This window comes from Lingula anatina, chromosome 5, assembly GCF_051362555.1.
Source record: "Lingula anatina isolate TDL-2025a chromosome 5, LinAna3.0, whole genome shotgun sequence".
Taxonomy (NCBI): Eukaryota; Metazoa; Brachiopoda; class Lingulata; order Lingulida; family Lingulidae; genus Lingula; species Lingula anatina.
Genome location: NC_141771.1, coordinates 18,351,286 through 18,372,090, shown reverse-complemented (window position 1 = coordinate 18,372,090; position 20,805 = coordinate 18,351,286). Strand labels below are relative to the sequence as shown.

General features: G+C 37.4%; 1 protein-coding gene across 1 annotated transcript; it reads left to right on the top strand.

Annotated features, from left to right (window-relative positions):
• Positions 1-38: 38 nt before the first annotated feature.
• LOC106165722 (asparagine synthetase [glutamine-hydrolyzing]) lies at positions 39-16,320 on the top strand. The gene is made up of 10 exons (XM_087012477.1): positions 39-218; positions 1,122-1,375; positions 3,742-3,976; positions 5,146-5,322; positions 6,821-6,913; positions 8,730-8,857; positions 13,629-13,755; positions 14,176-14,383; positions 14,849-15,086; positions 15,745-16,320. The coding sequence occupies exons 2-10, from the start codon at positions 1,127-1,129 to the stop codon at positions 15,937-15,939; spliced, it is 1,650 nt and encodes a 549-aa protein (XP_086868603.1). The 5' UTR covers positions 39-218; positions 1,122-1,126; the 3' UTR covers positions 15,940-16,320.
• The last annotated feature ends 4,485 nt before the right edge of the window (positions 16,321-20,805 follow it).

Here is a 20,805-nt window from a genome sequence, read left to right as displayed (position 1 = left end):
AAAGCAAGTTTTATATAGAAACCGTAATTAGGTCAACACGCCGCGACCACGTGGTTCTTGTTGATATTCGACGACTTCTGGGCCATTTCATCATTCTTTTTCTGATTGCATCATCGTTCAAGATATTTAATAGGCTATCAAGAATTTGTATCCGGCTTCGAATAACAGAGTTCTTCACAGGCAGACCTGAATCTGACAGAGACGCCCTGCAAATACTTGTAAGTGCAAATTATTTTGTAAGAAGAGAGACTCGGTCTGTACACGTACATGTACTACTGGCTGTATATGTTTCTAATATATGTAAAATTCAGATTACACCATTTCGTTGTTTACTGTTCATTTGTGCAGGCGATGAGCCCCGACGTGAATGTTAAACACAGTTACATACACAGTACATATGACACGTTAATTTATCATATTTATGCATATGCATCTGTACAAATGTAACGGAGAATGACCGGCAGGCCAACTGTTACTAGTACACGAGGTGTACGTACCAGTCTTGATGTTCAGATACAGTCATGCTTATTGGGTTTATATTTATTAAACGTGCTATTGAAAATCATTTATGGCACATTTACAAGTATATGCATGGATTATACGAGGCTATTATATAGGTCATTAATAGAAAATCAGTGAATTGATTAATTCTGTAGATCTAGTCGGCCCGATCTAGTCACTATCCTAGCTGGATCTAATAACAAAATAATATAAACCTATATAAACCTGGCAGAAATTATGATAATTACCCGGATCTTTTCAATGGGGGGAAATTGTGAATTTTACAGATACTTTCATTTTTTAAGTCTTAAATTGCTTAAAATTAGAATATTCCTTTTAAGTGGTAGAACGTACAAAAAGCAGGCTACTAAAGGAAAAGCACCACTTTAATGCTATATAGAAATATATTTTTGTGTTTATAAAATTTTTTATCTGAAAGTTTGATTAATTTTTCCCTTTGAAGTACCATAGAACATTGAAAATAAAAGGTGAAGAAATGGGGGGGGGGGGCATATTTTGTAAGTATACCATCTATTTCTTTTTTTTTTAATATAAATATTAATTTATCCATTTCCCTGGCTGTTATTATTTGATTTGACTTTTTAAATTTTTTTTTACAGCTGAAATGTGTGGAATTTGGGCAATTTTTGGCAGCGATGACGATGTGTCAAGGCAGTGCAGCAGCTGCCTGAAAATCGCTCATCGTGGTCCTGATGCTTTCCGCATTGAAAATGTCAACCACTTCAAGAACTGCTGCCTCGCCTTTCATCGTCTGGCCATCGTGGACGACATTTATGGTATGCAGCCAATGAGGGTCCACGCTTTACCTCACTTATGGATGATCTATAATGGAGAGATTTATAACTGCAAACTGGTGAGCTTTTATGTTTCCTGTAATATCTCTGTTGTGTAAGAGCGCATTCACAGAGATTTAGATCGATCCAACTAGATTGACCTACTAACTCCCTGGGGGTTCACACTAAATTGCTGTCAGCGGACCGCACACGGAAGATAATTCCCCCCTTACAGCTTTTAGTAGGCGGGACAGACATTTAAGCCAGCTAAGCTGACAGTAATTAATCTATCCCCACAGGGATAGATCGATCTAAAATCTGTGGGAATGGGGTCTTATATTCTGAGATGGCAGTGTAGCAATTTTTTCTCGCTTAGCTAAATCAATGCTTTTCTGTATCTTTTTCCGCCAAATTGTTAAAATTTTGACTAAAACAAGTCAAAGTAACTATTGCATTTAGTCAGTTTGTTGGTTTTTAAAAGCATTTGGCTAAATTGGCGAGTGTTAGCACTACCCCAAATATGCCAATTATAAGTCTATACTATTTCACTGTTCTTGTATTGTGACTGCATGTCCTTTGTGAGAACAAATGTTAATTTAGCAGTAGTTCCATTACAGTCAAAGATGGTGTCATCCTCCCACTAGTACTGTATTTGCAACATAAATTCCACAATCATTGTGACAAAAAGGTGTCATATTGATGTAATTTGAACATCTGACATATTTGTATGCCTGTAAAGATGACATGAATATTCATACATTCAGCACAACAGATAATTTGGAAGATCATTCCAGGTTGTTTTAATTTGTAAACGATACTAAGTTTACAAATATATGTGTCATATCCACAATTTTGGTTGATCAGTAAATAGTCAGTTTTCAGTATGTTTAGATGTTTTGCTTGATGCTACATTCACACAATGTATGCTCATATATCATATCCGCAGTGTGGTTGGTGAATTTTCTTTAGTGCATGAAAGAGTACATTTTTTTGGCACTAAGCTGAGTCACTATGGAGGTGGTCTCCTTACATGCACTTAAATGAAAGCAATAGTAAAAGATATGTTGAATTAGTACTCATTTGGTGTGTGTGTGTGTATGTGTGTGTGTGAGGGTTGCCCAGAGTTTCTCAGTGGAAAAAGGAAAAGGGATATATGTGAAAAAAATCATACTATCAGTGTATTTTATATTCAACTGAAAATTTAGTGAAGATTAGTTGGTTTTTGGAACTCAAGATGCCAATTGATCCTGCTGGTACCAACTGGTAATTGCACCTAAGATCATAGCCTAATGTCGAAGTGATCTCCTCACACAGTGACTCAGCTTTGTACCAAAAAAAAAAAAAAAAAAAATGTGAGTGTTCACTATGGTAAAACAGACCCATCTTTAGAGCTGATAAAGATCAAAGGGTCAAGTGATGGTCACAAAGGACATTTCATTATGTACCTAAATTATATAATTCTGCTGTCACACAACAAACTATTTTTGCAGAATTGAAGAATTAGACTTGTAATATGTACAAATTACAAACCTTTAAGTATTTACATAATAATTAATAAGGTGTTTAAGGAATTGATGAAGACGACTTTATAGATTTCTCAACCAGTGTCCCTCTCATGCATGAATGCATTAATTCTTGTGCTTAAGTGATAAAATCATATGATTTTTGTTCTAAGTTAAGTTCTAAGTTATCATCTTCTCACAAACCATATAGCCATTGTTTTTTATTTATTTAATCAGTGCCAAGGAGATTGCATGTTATATATCATGAACTTCATGCATCTGTGCACTGCTGATTAAGGCATACTGCTTGAGATGTGGTCAGTGGGTGCATTTTTTTCCAGTGTGTCAGCCATGACATTTGCAAAAGTTTAAATCTCTTAATACCTAATTTTTTAGCTATCTAATATATAATATAATTGTTTTTCATTCAGTGTGCCTTATCTAGCTGGTGGTACATATCTAGGAAGGGATAACAACTTTCTGATTGTGTATACTAGAATAATGATTGATTAAAGCATATTTTTCTGCATGTGCCAAATACTTTTTAACTTACAGGCCATCCGGGCCACCAGGGTCTGATAATCTGTTGGCCTTAACCAAAATTTGCTGCCCGGAGTCCAGTTAAAAAATTACTATACTTAAATAAACACATGGACAACAAACTGGCTTCTTATTACAAATAAGAACAAAAACATAGGATTTTCAAAAGATTGTTAAAAAACTTCTGCATTTAGCCTGACTATTATAAAACAAATTGGAGTACTGGAGTATATACTAGTATGTATATATATTACAACTGAAAAATTCCATTAGCCTGGTCGGTCCAGTAACTGACTGTTTTTCAGAAATTTTACCAGCCTGGTCTGATTTTACTGGCATTGGCAGTTGGGCCAGTGATTAATGTCGCAAACTGATTTTTAATTCCTTTTTTCCCCAAATCTCAGGTCCAGAAACAGTTTGACTTCGACTATGAGACCAACTGCGACGGAGAAGCCATCCTGCATCTGTATAACCACGGTGGCGCAGAATTTGCCGCACAGCACCTGGATGGGGTATTTGCGTTTGTCTTGCTCGACACGTCAGAGAGGAAGGTGTACCTGGGGAGGGACACGTACGGTGTGCGTCCAGCATTCCGTATGGTGGAAGATGGCTTTTTGGCTGTCTGCTCTGAGGCTAAAGGTGAGATGATTATTTCTATAAGTGTATATAACAGCCCATGCATGCATTTAGTATAGAATGTGCGCGCGCACCATTAAATGGTTTAAATCTAGATCCCTGTAAGGACAGTGCGTGTGGAGGCAGGGAGACCAGATTTGTCGGCTCTTCTTTTATGTAGGGTCCACCATATTAATTGATCTGTGGATCAGAAGTTTCTCGAAATCTTCTATTCTGAGGGGGTTCTAACAAAGTGTAATTTAATAAATACTTTATTTGCACTTTTTGATTAAAAATAAAACTAATGTATCATGTAAGGGCTGTATCTGTTAATTGTTGTTGAATATATAATACAAATGCCAACAGTTTTATTGTGGGAATAGATATTGATTTATTGTAAAAATCAATAACTGCACCAGTTAAATGTTGCCACATTCAACTTCTGTATTGACATTCTATTAGATCATATGTGGTATCTTTTATATTGTCAGTACTTGCATTTGTATTTCTAGTATATCTCCATCTGTCTCTGTATCCATTTAAACATGCACACAGGCAGGTGCACACACATACACACACACACACACACACACACCTTTCCTCTTACACACCTCTCACCTATTTACCATCCCTCCCTTCCTCCTTCCATCTATACACCCAATCATGTGTCCGCCCATTCTTTCTTCCCTCCCTCTTGCTATCCATTCATCTGTCCTTCCCTTTTCTCCATCTCTCCATCCTCCAGTCCACTTCTACCCCTATGTCTATTTATATGTCCATACAATCATAATTTATGTTCTCACCATTAGTCTTCACCAGTCAACCCCATGGCCCAGCTCTCCACCTATTCCAACACATAATTAAAAAAAAAAACACTCAGAGAACACAGACCTCCATCAAGGGCTTGTAAAAAAAGTATAGACAACTGGCATTGTATGTGTTTATTAACACTTCTGGGACTTAAAACAACAAAATAGCATTGTACACTGATGAGACTTTTCTGACTTTTGTTGAAATTCTGACTTCTTTAGGGTAATTTGAGTAGTTCTTGTGAATGGTGTACCCTGGACCCCCGGCCAATTTTCCTACTATTTCATTGAGGACTGGTCTCATCCCTGCATATAGATCTTTTTATTTATCATAGGAAACTTTTTGTGAAAAATCATGTTAATCAAATTCCAACTATTATTCAGGTCTTTTGGGTTTGGCCCACACAAGTACTGACCATGAAGTGGACATCCAACCCTTCCCCCCTGGCCATGTGGAAACCTATTCCCTGGACAAAAAGGGAAAGGCCAAGTTTCAGGAGATAAAGAGATTCCATAAAATTGGAGACATGCCGAAATATGAAACTCTCGCTCCTGCCCTGGGTAAGTGGAAGGATTTGGGGTTTTATGTGGTATTAACAATGGCAGACTCAGGTTGTTGCGTTGCTATTCTCTCTGAGCATAACTCAAGTCGGGAATCGTGTACCGAACCTTGGAACTTCACGTTTGCGTTAGAGCCCTTAGAAGTAATTTTATACCCGGTGGTATATTAAAGAACCCAGTACAAATTTGGCGAAAGCTCGCACACGATTCCGCTAAACGATTTAGTTATATTCGAGGAGAATTGAACACGTAGCACACACTATCAACGATGGCCGAGGGACGCAATCAAGATATTACAATCCAGCCCGGAATGGAAATGCACCGACTGGTTCAAACGCTAGAGATATTAGTCACGGACATGCAAGGTAAGGCTTCGAAGCCAAATAAAATTCAGTTTGTGATTTTGTAACAAAACAGTGGTGTTGCGTTGCTATTCTCTCTGAGCATAACTCAAGTCGGGAATCGTGTACCGAACCTTGGAACTTCACGTTTGCGTTAGAGCCCTTAGAAGTAATTTTATACCCGGTGGTATATTAAAGAACCCAGTACAAGGTGACATTCACAACAGTGGACTAACTAGTCCGTGGGTCACATTTAGCATCTCACTAAAAAGCTTGCTGCCAAATCCGCTAATAGGCACTGAACAGATTTCCCGTGGGGAAGTTCTCAAGTGGGTCAACCCTCGGATTAGTTAGTCCACTGTTGTGAGTGCGGCCTAACAGATCAGTGGATCAAATATGGATGACCCATTTGAATGCTTGTTGGGTATCTATTTGGTGTCTGTTAGGGGATAATGCGGCAAGCTTTTAAGTGCATTGCCATGTTTGATCTGTTAGTCCACTGTTGTGAATGTAACCTTACCTTATGAAAGAAAGACTTAAGTTATGTTTATAATTTGGCTAAACTTGTGTTATTTATTTTTATTTTTTACTTTCCATGATTTATTTTATACCAATTTGGTCATTTTAGTTGACAGAAGTTGTGATTAAACATGGACAGAAGTGCATGTTTGTGCACTGTATTTGTAATAATCATTCTCATATTTCGAGTCCATCACTAATTTTATTTTAGTATCCTAAATTTTAAAGATTTATCACTTTGTAAAATTTGGGCGGCAATTGGGATATAAATCCAAATGTCTTTTCCCCCCAAACTTTTGAAAAACATATTTTAACATGCATCTAAGCTGCTTTTTTCTTAACTTTTTAATGATATATTTCTAAATCAGATATAAAACTAAGCTGCTTTTCCAAACTTTTGAATAATATATTCCTGATATAAACCCAAAGTGCATTTGTGAATGATGTATTTCTGATACAAAATCTAACCTCCTTTTTTGGAACATCTAAATATATGTATTCTGATATGAATGCTATGAATAGAAGTTTCTTTTTATATACTATTGAAAAACATATTTCAGATAATACTTAAGTATATTATCTGCCCTTTCTTATTTCTTTCGATTCTTTTGTTGTATCAAGTCGGTGTAATTTTGCAGTTGATGACGTCACAACCAACATACGCAACCTTCTGAACGCGGCAGTGAAGAAGAGGCTTATGGCAAACAGACGAATTGGTTGTCTTCTATCCGGTGAGTTTTCTTAATTTTGAGTTTTTTTTAGACCAATGAATATTATATTTGGTAACTGCATATATTTTATACTGAGAGGGAGAGAGGGAGGGAGAGTGAATGTGTGTAAGTGTATGTGTGTGTCGTGTGTGATTCATAGAAAAAAAATTAAGATTGTATTTTGTTTGCTACTGAATGGATAACATAAAGTCCCACTTGCATATGAGTTTAAGAAATCGGGAAAGAAATCCACCCTGGCATAATGGCTATTTTATGACATACTAAACAATTGGGAAATGATGTTATTGTTGAAACTGATGGTGGGGTTTTTAGGACTTGCTTCCTTTCTACATGAAATTCTGTTTTGATTCATTCAAACACCTTGATATTTTCTGTAAAAAAAAGGCTCGGACTAAATCAGTTACTTTTTTAAAATTGCAAAAATATGCTACCCTAGGTTCTAGATTCCGGTATTGCCAGCTCGATCTTGATTTCATATATAACCCATAGTAGCAATACCAGACTCTAGCGAACAGTGGCAACTTGGGGGCGTTCTTCTTCAAAATTCTGCCTGGGGCGCTTCCATATTTGGAAGTCACACGTCACAGCTGTGTCCGCCTGGATCCATATTTGGAAGTCATAAGTCTCGTACGTCACAGGTTTGGCCGCCTGGAGCTGCCTTTCCCGCCCTTGGGCTGAAGTCTCATGCAGGCGAGACAAGAAACATTTAAAGTGCCTGACGCAGAGTTAGATGTTTGAAATGAAAATATCTTGCAGTCGAAGGTCAGTGCCACAATACAAGCAACATTCTGCTGTAAAAACTTATTTTCGTGTAGCCATTGTGCAGCCCTTATAGTGGTATCGGGCATACAGTGTAGCTGTCAAATTTGGCACACGGCAAGCACATGTATTGTGCACTTGTATATCCCAGGACTAAATGTTCTTTGATAAGCAAAAAATACAAAAACATTGGATATATCTTTTCTTTCCGAAGAATATTATTTATTTTTTCACTTTACATCTTAAATACAGCAAATAAAGTTAAATAAAGCAGAATTAAATTTGTTTTACGTTTTATTTTGGTCCGATGACATTCAACTGCATTTTCACTGCAGAGCAGTTCTATTTGATTGATGGAAAACTTTCATGGCCGCTGGTCTTCAGAGTTTGTAAAAGCGACTCCACCACAAGGTATATTTAGCAAGCTAGCTTTTACGTTGCTCTGACGCTCAGGGTAAAATAAGCTAGCATGACACTTCTCATTAACATAAAGATCAGCACATACCAATGGAAAATTTTGAAATTGCCAAATTATACTGAAATTCTCAGTGGTTGAGCTTGCTATTGTGGCCTGGTATTCAGTCTCATCTACCACAATGGACCACACGCACCGCACCCCCCCACACACACTAAGCACTTAGCACACTAAGCTCACTAATTATGCATAGCACAGCACTTATAACTGAAGTAAGTGATATGCCTTTAAAGTTTATATTTTAACTGCTAATATTACACAAGTGCATGTACATCATGCATGTTTAAGAGTATATGTATATATTAAATATATATATTGATATAGTATTGAGGTGGATATAGCAACCTCGTGAAGGCATGAAGCAAACTATTATACCCTGAGGTAGCGTGAGCAATTTTTTTTCTCACTCAAATCACTACTTTTTGGTTGTTTTTTTTCTCCAAATGGTTTAAATTTGACAAATTAAAACAAGTCAAATCAACCCTATTTTGTTTAGCCAGTTTAAGTTGGTTTTAGCATTTAGCTATCCCAGATACCTGATTATCACCAGTTATAATCATTACTGTTATGTCTTCTATCCAGGTGGCCTTGATTCTAGTCTGGTGGCCGCCCTGGTGGTCAAGAATGCCAAGGAGCTGGGCGTACCATACAAAGTGCAGACCTTTGCCACTGGGATGCCTGGGAGCACTGACATCCTTGCAGCAAGAAAGGTACACTATAGCTAATAAGTCCCCGGTCACTTTAATAGCACACGCTGTCTACATCAGACGCGCTAATGCGCACGTCCCCGACAGTGTTAATGATAGGGGGATTACGATGGACAGCGCATGTTGCTCACAGCAGTAGGCACTGCCGCCGAAGTTAAACCGGTAATTAAGTCTTTAACTTGACTAAACATGTTTTGCTTTGTAACTTGCGTCCTTCAGTCTTGCTGTTGCGGAAGCGCCGGCGGGACATATCTCCACCTTGCCGATATTTATCCCGACTCTCGACTTTAAAAGTATTATTGGTTTTGATTTTATCAAAGTCTTATTATATCAGAAAACCTGCATATTTTCATACGTTAAGATAATTATAGAAACTGTAGAAAAAGCTACTCGTACATCAATCAGGGATAAAAAACAACACCTTGCAGCACTATTACCTATTATTCATCACCAGAAGTTACTGTTTCACTTTTTTCTCCCAAATTACAAAGTCTGATGACAACTGAAAGCCTTTAGCCATACCTCAGGGCAGTGGGAGATAGTCTGGATTTGATTAAATGTAATAAAAGTATATTTTGAAGAATTTTCCTAGCCTTCGGCAATTTCCGCAAAGCTTCGCCATGCGCGGCAATACAGAGCTGTCGATATCTTTATGCGTGAACAATAGAATTGGTGGAACAACGGTTAACGTCGTTGAGTCGTCCGCAACCTACCCGACGGGAGTTCGTGTCTCTGGCGGTACTTTTGGAGATTTTGAAATTGTCATTATTATAAATATCTATTAATATATAAAACAGTCGTGGCTAATTGTTTTTGCAACGGAAAGCACAGTAGGAAGGTTTGTTGTTATTGTTAAAGTTATTATTACTGGGGACATAAATTAGTATGCTAATCTCTTATCATGGTATAATGATTGATACGATGGGTATCAAATAGTTTTCCTTTGATATAAACAACAAAAGAGCGGCCTTCCAAATATCTTTGCTGAATGTTTATAACGTAGGTACTATTATGCGCAAAAATATTGATACATGACGCAAACGACATTTTCTAATTTTGGTAATATCAATTTTAATTAAAATTAAATTTAATTGAAATCAAAATTAAAATTTGTCTAAACGTGCATATTACCATTCACCTTATTTAAAGGGTTCGCAACACTACATTCTAATACATTTTGCCAATTTTCATGTTTGCTAGTTTATTTTGATTTGAGAGAAAGTGAGAGAAGACCCTCTACTAGGGCCGCAAATTAATTATGAGTATTTTTCTTCAGTGCAAGAGACTGTGTAATGAAAAATCAATCTGTAACTCTGGTATAGGGTGGCCTTGTGTGTGTAATAATATACAAGTAGGGGCAGGGGTACAGTTTTGTAGTACAAATAGTCATTTTATACATCTTATTGATCTCATCGTCGGGTCATTGTTTACAATAGCGCTTTGTCGCTGTGCGTACCTTTTTGCATTTGAGTTAGACTCAGTCAGTAACAGCTGGTGATTTAGTCTTTTTTGCGTTTCATTGACAATATTTTGGCCACCTAAGTAGGGAAATGTGGCTCTTTGTTTTGAAATGACATTTCCATTGTTCCTTTGAACATGCAAAAGTCAACACACTTACGTCAACATACTTACTTTGTAATACCAACCCAGGGGAAGAAACAAAAGCCTCATAAGGTGTCGTCATTCACACTGTAAAAGGTGTTAATATCATGCTTCTATTGTTTGCCCATGAATCATTATGACTAATTTGTAGGGTTGCCAGATCACTCGCGCTTCATTCAATTCTCCATATCTGCCCTGCAGCCTGGGATGAGTGATACTTGACTGACCTTTGTTTACATCTGGAGATTTTCTTTATAATTCGATCAGTGTGCATAAATTATGATATTTTCCATCAGGAAAAATACGTGATAATGTTACGATTCTTATTTTACGGATACATAATTACAAAAATTAATTCCTGATTTAATACCCCCTATTTCAGCGCCTATTCCTGGCTGCGTTAATTATGGGGGGTTGGAAAGTAATCCGTTAGAACGCAGGAGTGATGATTGCTTCTCTTACCAACGGTGCATCACCGATCAACTAATCTCAGCCACCTGAAGCAGAATCACCAACAAAAGACAAATTGGACTACATCTGCCTTCTTGTTGAGACATCTTATGTAAAAAAGGCGATAACGGCCAAAACATACGTGCTTCGTGGTTTATTAAATGTTCATCGTATTTTTTCGTTCGTTATTCTTATGAGTTAAGCAGCTTCACCTCTGTGACACCCTTTTTATTTATTTAAACCATTGTTAGATAAACCATGGGTTTCACTCCAGATTTCATGATCGAGCAGCTGATCATGAGGAGAGTGTAGCATGCTATAGTAAACTACCCCAAATATATATACAACACCTCCAGGGTTTCACGATCGAGCAAGTGATCATGAGGAGAGAGTGTAGCAGAGAACTTCATTAATGGTCGTCATAATTGGTGGTTGCATTGTAGGCCTAACCTTGTTCATTTTAGTCGACAGACTAAGCTAGAAGAAAGAAAAGATCATTATCGCCTCTCTTTACTTAGGAACAATAAGGATGGCTAGTGGCAGCATTTATAAGTTCTTTTATTTAGAAACTTTCCGATCCTTTGTCTGGGACTGCGTCCGAGAAACGGCGATAACGACAGAGACGTCCTCGAACATTTTGGACTCAGTGCAAATAAAAAAAAATCCGTTAAGAAGTAGCCTTTAAATGTCCTGGCAAATAATTTTGCGATGGCTCAGAGAGTTCTAGAATGAATGACAAGCAACGACATTAGGGTTAATAATAGACTAAAAACTATCAGAGTGTAGGCCTGTCTTACTTCATTTCTAAGGCCATCTTGTGATACGAGTCATGCTACACTACAAAAGAGGGGGTAGCAGTGGATGATTTAATACAGGGATACCATCGATAGTATATCAATAGAAAATCGCAATCCTCAAATGTTTTTTAATTCATTAAATATAAACGGTCTTTTCTCGTACAATGGGTCTGGTATAGTTGTATTGGCCTATCAGTTGGAAACACGTGGTTCGTCTACAATTGCAAATGGCGGAGGTGCCGTGGTAGTTATTGTCGTAAAATTAGCCGGATACGGTGCACGTGAGAAAATCATTCATTAAATTTAGTTTTCGAGCGTCAGCTTAATCTGGTAAAATGCGAGACGAAAAAAATGATAGATAGAGCCTTATGACCCACTGTAGAATGATGCCGAATAATACATCAACGACGTAGTTTATCGGCAGATAAACGTGTTTCCATTCTCGGCTGACTGAGGAAAGGTTTGAGAGAGCATTTAAAGAAGAGGCGGTCGAACCAATAGTGAGTAGGAAGTGTGCTGCAATCAAGACGAACAATACCGATCATAAGTGGACAGCTAATAACCCCTAATTAACCCCGGGTTACGCGCTGCTGTGTTGACTCCTTGCTGGGAAGGGGTAGCGGCCTCCTACTGCTGTGCGTAATCAAACATTGTCTTCTAACATGCGGCTACACGACGGTTGCATTGTATTAATAAAGTAATACCTATTCATAAGGAAGGGGGCGGATGGTAATCTTACGAGAATTAAATCAGTTATCGATCATACGCGTACCAATAGTCCTGTTTTTTTTTAGCTATACGGTATACCCCTTCCCTCATGGCCTGTTCTTTCTCCTGCGTTGTGTCCCTCTCCACACACACACACACACACACACACACACACATGCACAGACACACGCACACACAGACAAACACAGCCTGCTTATCCCCCAAGGTCTGCTCCCCTCCAGCCTGTTCTCCCCCCCCCCCCTGAGCTTGCTTCTCCCCACACAACCGGTTCCCCCCACCCCCACAGAGTCTGTCCCCCCTCAACTGCCTTCCCAGACCACGCACGCACGCATGCATGCGCGCGCGCGCACACACACACACACACACACACACACACACACACACGGCCTGTTCCTCCCCCACCCACAAGAACATACAATGTCATATACTTATATAGTCCCTGTACAATAATAGGAAACCCCCCACACTTTTTTTTAGCTTATACAATACATACAACAATCCTTTTTCTCTTTGCACATAGACACATATTGATGGATGGAATTTGATGAGGATGCCTTCAGCCCAAAACACAATAACTTCCTCATAAAAGTCTTGCCAGCACAAAGTCCTGGGAAACAAGGTTGCAGTGTTTTGCCTTCCCCCCTCCCCCTCTTCCTGTATTTCACCTACCTCTTTATTATAAGCTCATGGCTTCACCAATGATTCATGAATTAACAGCACTATACACAAGGTAATCCAAGGGTTTCAATCTCCATCTTTCTCAGTTAATCAAATATTAAACTTTGATTAAGATTGAGTATGGGGTGTCACCGTGTGTGAAAACAGAATGACTGAGGGAGGAGGGGATGGATGAATGAATGAATGAATAAAATAGTACATTTAAGTCCTCTTTTAATATATATGTTTCTCTTAGACCCCATTCCCAGAGATTGGATCGATCTACTTTAGATCGACCTAACTCCCTGGGGGTTCACGCTGAATAGCTGTCAGCCGAGCGGGCATGAAAGTTATTTACCCCCTTACAGCTTGTAGTAGGCGGGACGGACATTTAAGTCGGATTATCTGACAGTAATCTAGTGAGACTCCCCGCGGTGATAGATCAATCTAAAAACTCTGGGAATACGCCCTTAGTGTAAGGTAAATTGCATGAAAACAGACTGAGAGGAGAGAAATCATCAGGAAATGACTTTTTCCAGGTTGCAGATTTTCTTGGCACAGAACACCATGAAGTGTTCTTCACAGAGGAGGAAGGAATACAGGCACTTGGTGACGTCATCCGTCACCTGGAGAGTTATGACATCACAACAGTCAGGGCCTCTACAGGTATGACATCACACTGCATTGTGACATCACACCTTTGTAATGATATGACATCACAACAGTCAAGGCCTCTACAGGTATGATGTCACACTGCATTGTGACATCACACCTTTGTAATGACCCTTTGGAGTTTTTATGTCTTTAGTACATTAACTATGATTTTTACTAATTTTTCAAAAATTCTGTTTTTAAAGAGTTAGAAATGAATTTGTTCAACATAGACAAACTTGAAAAAGTATCTGCCTAAGAGAACAGATAAGAAACTGGTATGATGAAAAGTAAGATAAAAAATAAGACTTTAGAAATGTTTCAGAAGATAATGTTGATTAGAGTAAAAACAATTTCGTAAATAATATTTGAAAAAGAATAGAAAGATGACAGACTGGTAAATTAAACCCATGGATAAACTTTCCCTGCTTGTAGGAATGTACCTTGTCAGCAAGTACATCTCGGAGAACACGGACTCAGTGGTGATATTCTCTGGTGAAGGAGCCGACGAGCTGTGTCAAGGGTACATCTATTTCCATAACGCCCCCACTGCAGAAGAGGCGGACGTGGAGAGCAGACGACTTCTGGATGACCTTTACCTTTATGATGTGCTAAGGGGTGACAGGACAACAGCTGGATGGGGGTATGGTAGATGTTTTTATTGATATTTTTGTATTACTTTGATTAAAAAAGCTGTTTTTATATTACTGATTGAAAAAGGTTTTTCTGATTGATTGACTTTTATGATTGCTGAAAATAAGAACACTAGCAATCTTTAAGGAAAAGTGCCAAATAATATTTTTTCCTGGAGTTATGATGACTTTCCATACTTTCCAATGGTCCTTTCTGACATTTAGAGTTTTAGATGTTTTTTTAAGCTTTGTTTTTGTACAGTAATGAGATTATAGCAAAGGTATAGCCACCTATGGTGGTCCACGTTGTCTGATGACAAGCACAAATTCCATAATAATTGCAATACATGTGTGTGAATCTTAATCACATTAGTAACTGAAAACCATATTTTTGGATTTTGATTATAAATTTTTTCAGATATTGTCAGACTTTTTGTATAATTTTATAACATATAATCATCTTTATTATTTCACAGACTTGAACTGCGCGTCCCATTCTTAGACCATCAGTTTACCAGCTATTATCTCTCCATCGACCCCAAACTTCGTCAGCCAAAGGACGGAGTTGAGAAGTATCTCTTACGCTCAGCCTTTGACCAGGAAAACCTCATCCCCAATGATATTTTGTGGCGCCCCAAGGAGGCCTTCAGCGATGGAGTGTCGTCTGAGAAACGGTCGTGGCATCACGTTATACAAGAATATGTCGCTTCTAGGGTGGGTTTGTTTTTTGATAATATAAAGGCGAATTAGTAAGTACAGGTAGTATGCAAATAATCGATATAACTTATGGTATGTATTTTTAACTTTTTTTCTTGTTGTTCAGTTATGTGGTAACTTTCTAGCCTTGCTTGGGTATGTGCACTTGATGAAGTTTTAATATTGCCAACAAAAGTCAGATAAGTGGTGCAAGATTTTTCTTGGCACTTCTTTCCTAAATGTCCAATGTGAGCTTCACCCGCGCCTCTTATTTGCGTTTTGCAGATTTTCCTAGATCGTTTTTGTATAAATTTTGATTGTTTAATGTAATTAATAGTCATTGAATTTGAAGATTCTTTAAAACGGATGCACAATACCTGAATGCTTAAATGTTACCAAAAGGATAAACGCAAATGATAAGTATCATTCGACGAGGTCGCTTTATTTTAATACAAAAAAAAGTCTTATCCTTTTTAATTCGTGGTAGTGTTAAGTGCTATATTGCTTCTGTTTGATAATTTAATTAAAACTAATAAAAACTAGAAAATCACTCAGCGAGCGAGCTCAATCTCTGCTAAGTCAAATAATGAACTAATAATTAACAATTATTTAATTAGTTAATCAATCATCACCAAAATCTGTTTCAAAATTGAATATGAATTTTATCATGTTACAGATTAACAACGAGGACATGGAGAACGCCCCCAAGAAGTATCCATTCAACCCTCCGCGTACTAAAGAGGCCTACTACTTCCGGCAGCTGTTTGAGCAGTATTATCCAGGAAAGGCTCCGTGGATTCCTTACTACTGGATGCCCAAGTGGTCCAAGACCGACGACCCCTCAGCAAGGACGCTGAAGCACTACAAGTAAAATCATGAGACGAACAGCCGTACCTGTTGGACGGGACCCTGTTCAGATTATTTGCTGGACTATTTTAATTTTATTGTCTATTATGGAAAGTATTTGAAAATGACACAATTATTAGTGTATGTTAACCATTATTGTTGAACCTATGTTGATGTTGAATTGATGTTACCTTGAGGAAAAAGGTATCAGGACTGCCGCAACGTTGAACACCCAAACCCAATATAGAGGTGCAATTGATGTCACAAGCATGCTCTTTAAAATATTTAGTGCACAGGTTGCAAACTATGTTTGATTATTTTTGGGTCCAACATGAAGATTTTGTATCAAAGTTTCACTCTTCTGGATACACGAATAAAAAATAATTCATCGTCTAACCCCCAAAAAGGAACATACGTTACTGTCACAAATGCAAAACGTCCAACTGTGAAACGTTTATTCACTTTGAAAAATTAAATCATCACTGGTTTTGGTCTTTGATTTATCTCCTACAAGTATAACATTGTAAAAAAATTATAATAATCTTCTTTATTACTTTTGAGCGACTTTAGTTTGCTTGTCACTAAATACTAAAAAAAAAAAAACGGGGGGAAATGCACTCTACCGACAGTAAAATAAGCATTAGATTAATTATTTTCCCCTCGTGATCCAAATATTATATCAGAAATGTCAAACTGTCATCGAAGCACAAGATATTTTTCGTTCAGCGTCAGAAAACTGTTTTCTATTGCACAAAATGAAACTTTTTGACATTTTTTCTGGGGAACATACGTTACCTAGTATTAGCCATGACGCAAAGCTTTTTGAGTTACAGTTTAATATGTATAAAAACATCCTTACGTCATATATAATTTACCATGACCGAATCACTACAAAATATATCGGAACGCGGTATAAAAATTAAAATTATGATAAAAATGACCCGGAACATACGTTTCCGGAACATAACGTTACCATGTAGGGCTCTTTGCGTAAAGACGTGTTAAAATTTAAATATGAATATAAATTGAGACAGTCTTGGATTTTTGTTCTATACACATTTATTTTAAAAAATTGAATACAACTTCGAATTCTTTCAAATTTATTTTTGGACACTTCAGCATGTGAAATGCACCAATATATTGGGTTTGGGTGTGAAATGATGATATGCTATTGAAGAGAACGTCTCACAAATGGATGAAGAATCTCGATGTATAACAGACTGTATGCATAAATATTTTTTTCAAATATTTTTTTCGTCATTTGGTCATTTTAAGGGATTAAATGGTTTATTTGGCTTGCAAAAATGTTTGTTGTCATTATTATTTGATAGCATTTAATTAAACTTTGTTCTACGTGTATTCTCATATAAAGGGTCATGGCAAATCAATTTTGCATCTGATCTACAATTTCAACTACATATTTCAAAGGACGAGCTGCTCAGCGATAAGTGCTCTCAATAGAAAATACCCAAAGTTTATCACTAAATACAGACATTTATGAAAACCAGCCCATCTAAACCTGTGCCAATTCGAGTGCAAAAACCGAAAATACAGATTGGGTTACGTTTCCCGGGTTGTCTTCCAAAAAAGATAGAAAAGAAAATCTCGTTTGCTTCCATAAACTGAAAAAGTAAATTGATGAATACAACATGAGTGAAAAATCTCAGTATTGTGCTTTGTTATTTCTGGATTTAAAATATTCATTTTGATCGTTTTTTTTTCATATGGTCTAAATGTGATGATAATTTGCAAACCACTTTTTCATAATTTTCAGTTTTTACAAACTTTCTCCCGTGATACAAGTACCACAAAATTAAAAACACGTGTTCTTCATCGCTATTCAAAAGTATTTTGTTATCTATTTCATTATTTAAAAAACGAAGTATATACATGTACATGTAAAGGAAATGTTTTAAATCGTGCGGTTGACCCCAAAGCATATTTATTGCCCCGTAATTCTACTTGGAATCTGTCTCAGCTTATTGACAATGGACAATGACTTTCTTAAAACGTACTGATGTGTTCTCGAGTGTCCGCTTTTAACCGAGATTACACATCATTTATTTATATCCAAGACTCGTGTATATCTAGATCCTCCACTAATAACTTTTTTATGTTTTTATGTGGTCGGAGACCTTAACTTAGATTTAATGTTTTTTTATTATTATTTTTCTTACCTTAAAATCACTTAAGTAGAATATCTTTTAACCAGAAGCCCTAATTTTAGGAAAAGCTAAATTGCTTTTTGCAGGGGCTAGTATTTTAAAGCGTTTTTAATGTTTTAACAGGTTAAGAAGTGCATTTTAAGGCAGATGATTTTATCTATGGACACAAAAACAGATGGTGCAGAGACGAAATTGTTGAGCTGCAAAATTCCTAACGCCGTGCAAACCAATAGATAGCTCATCAAAACGGGAAAGATCGTCGATAACTTTTAAAATTACGCTTTAAAGTAAAGAAAAAAACGGCATCTGTTGATTTTTGTCTTCCAAGGGTTGCGTACTTGTTTTCCATTTTTTGCGTGGAAGTCGCGTGGAAATGGAAAGGTCATCTGATACATGTCGTGTAGGTTGAATTTTCTAATTTGTCATTTACGAAAGCAAGGCATTCAACAAAAGTATTAAAAGGCATCCCTTACATAACTCGTGACCGAAATAGTTTCTGTCACAGACTGAAATTATGAATCAATTTTTCCTGTATCTTTAAAGGACAATCTGCTAATCAACGCCCCCCTTTCTGTAATGATCATTAGTAAAATAAGTAATATCACAAAAATATCATTTCCCTATTTAAAGCTCAGTTGTCTGTTTCCTCGTTCTTTGCTGTTACATGGACAGTCGTAGGAGTTTGGGGAAGGGGCGAGGCTTAGACCACATTCCCATAGACACCATCGGTCTATATGGATCGATCCAACTCTGAGTGCAATCAGCTTAACTGAATGACACGCCCCCTCTTGTTTCCAACGTACTCGTTTAATCGCCAGCTTTTCTGTATATTACTTAATGCCAGGAGGAGGTCCACGGCCAACTGATGTCCAACTTCAACTACTGGTACATACTACTTTTTGCTGTTATTAGCTTTCTCATTCCACCCCGGCTGTTTGAATGGCTACCCCCAACACACACGCAAGTTGCCCCTACGCGCCTGTAATGCTGTATGTAGAGCACAGCGGTGGATAAGTTACTTGTTTTGTTTCGTTGTGCTTAATATATAGTTTTTTTCCACCTCGCTGTGGAACTATGAGTACTTTGTTTGCGCGAATCGAGAGCAAAATTTCCCCATTTTCAAAAGTGGTTTTGCGTATACAATATATAGAAAACGGACATCTGTTTGAAAATGTGAACTTTCTTCACGAAGGATTAAACAAAGATTTGTTTTATGTGCACGATTGGGATAAATGCAACGAAAAAGGCCAGATCTACGGTTTCCCGCTCCCCCGATTTTACAAAATTGTCAAAAACATTTCACTCGCAGCCACTTTTCCAATCGCGTTAGTATAAAGAGCAAGAAACATTGCGGCTATAGGACCCTATCTATGTGTTCAGATCCAATGTTTTGGCCAATTTCTTTTCAGAACATTGCATCGTGTTCCGTATCATCAAGTCATTGTATGTCCAACTTTAAGCACATAATTTTTGCTGTTACACCCACCAAGTCGCTAATTATTATAATCAATTTTAGTGCTCCCCCCTCCCCCTCCCCTTGCATGCTCATAAATTTTGTAATTCAGTAGGTTTTTTAAAATCAAAATTCGTGATCGTATCTCAATAAAAGAGGAAACAACAAGTAGCACCAGCGTCAAAGCAAACGCGGAAGAGAGTAGCCAACAGTCTAATGACCCCCGGCACGGTATGTGATCAATATAGGGCCACATACAGTGTCAAAGTCCTGGCTCTTTAGAAAACAACAAAAATTAATCAGAGAATCGTGCGTCATTTTGTAGCGTTTTGTTTATTGGTTTAATACGAAATGTATGCGGATGCACAGCACGAATTATTCAGAAAGCTTAATTATTTATCGGTACATTTAATCCTATGCTTTTACGTATTTTCCATCTGTGAGCCTAGTTACGAAATTATCAAAGTACTGTAGTTATCCAAAATCTAAATCAATTCATGCTTGTGTATTATATCAAATTCATTTAGCCGCCCTTACCTTCGCCCTATTATATACCCTATCATTAATCAACCAAAAGTACTATATATGGAAATATCATCCCACTGAAAAAATATAGTTGACACCTGTTACACAGTCCCAATATAGGTCAAGTACCTGTCAGTGACGTAAGTCCTGTCTTTGCTATTCGTCTAGCAGGTTTATCTATTCTGTCTAGGGACCAGTTAACTTCGTTTGACCGTGCGTCCTGAAAGCTAGGAATACACCTTTCAGAGCTATGTGAATAAAATGGTAATTTTCATATGGGTTGTTTTGCTGAAGTGCGTATGTGCGTTTTATGTACGTCTTTGATAAGTTGCAGCAACACAAACACAAACAATATCGCCTCGTTATTTTATTTAACACCAAGCATTTTCTGTAATGATGTTAAGAACGGTTCTATTACATATACTTTGCATATGATTTGCATATTAAGAAAGTGAAATAATATAACTGATTGACAAACAGGGGGAAAAGAATTGAATATCGACCCCATCCCTAATGACGGTAGGCCTACCGGTAACAAATGGAATGATTTGACCGACGCTTGTGGCACAATACACTAATTGTGACTAATCTGATGTACTTTATGTCTTACAAGAAAAGGAAACTGCCATCTAAGTGTAGTTTGTTACATAATGGACCAAATAGTAACGGGTTTGGTATGTCATTGATATTTCAGCATGAGGAAATATTGGCACCAGCGCTGATATTCATTAATCGCAGCTTAATGGAT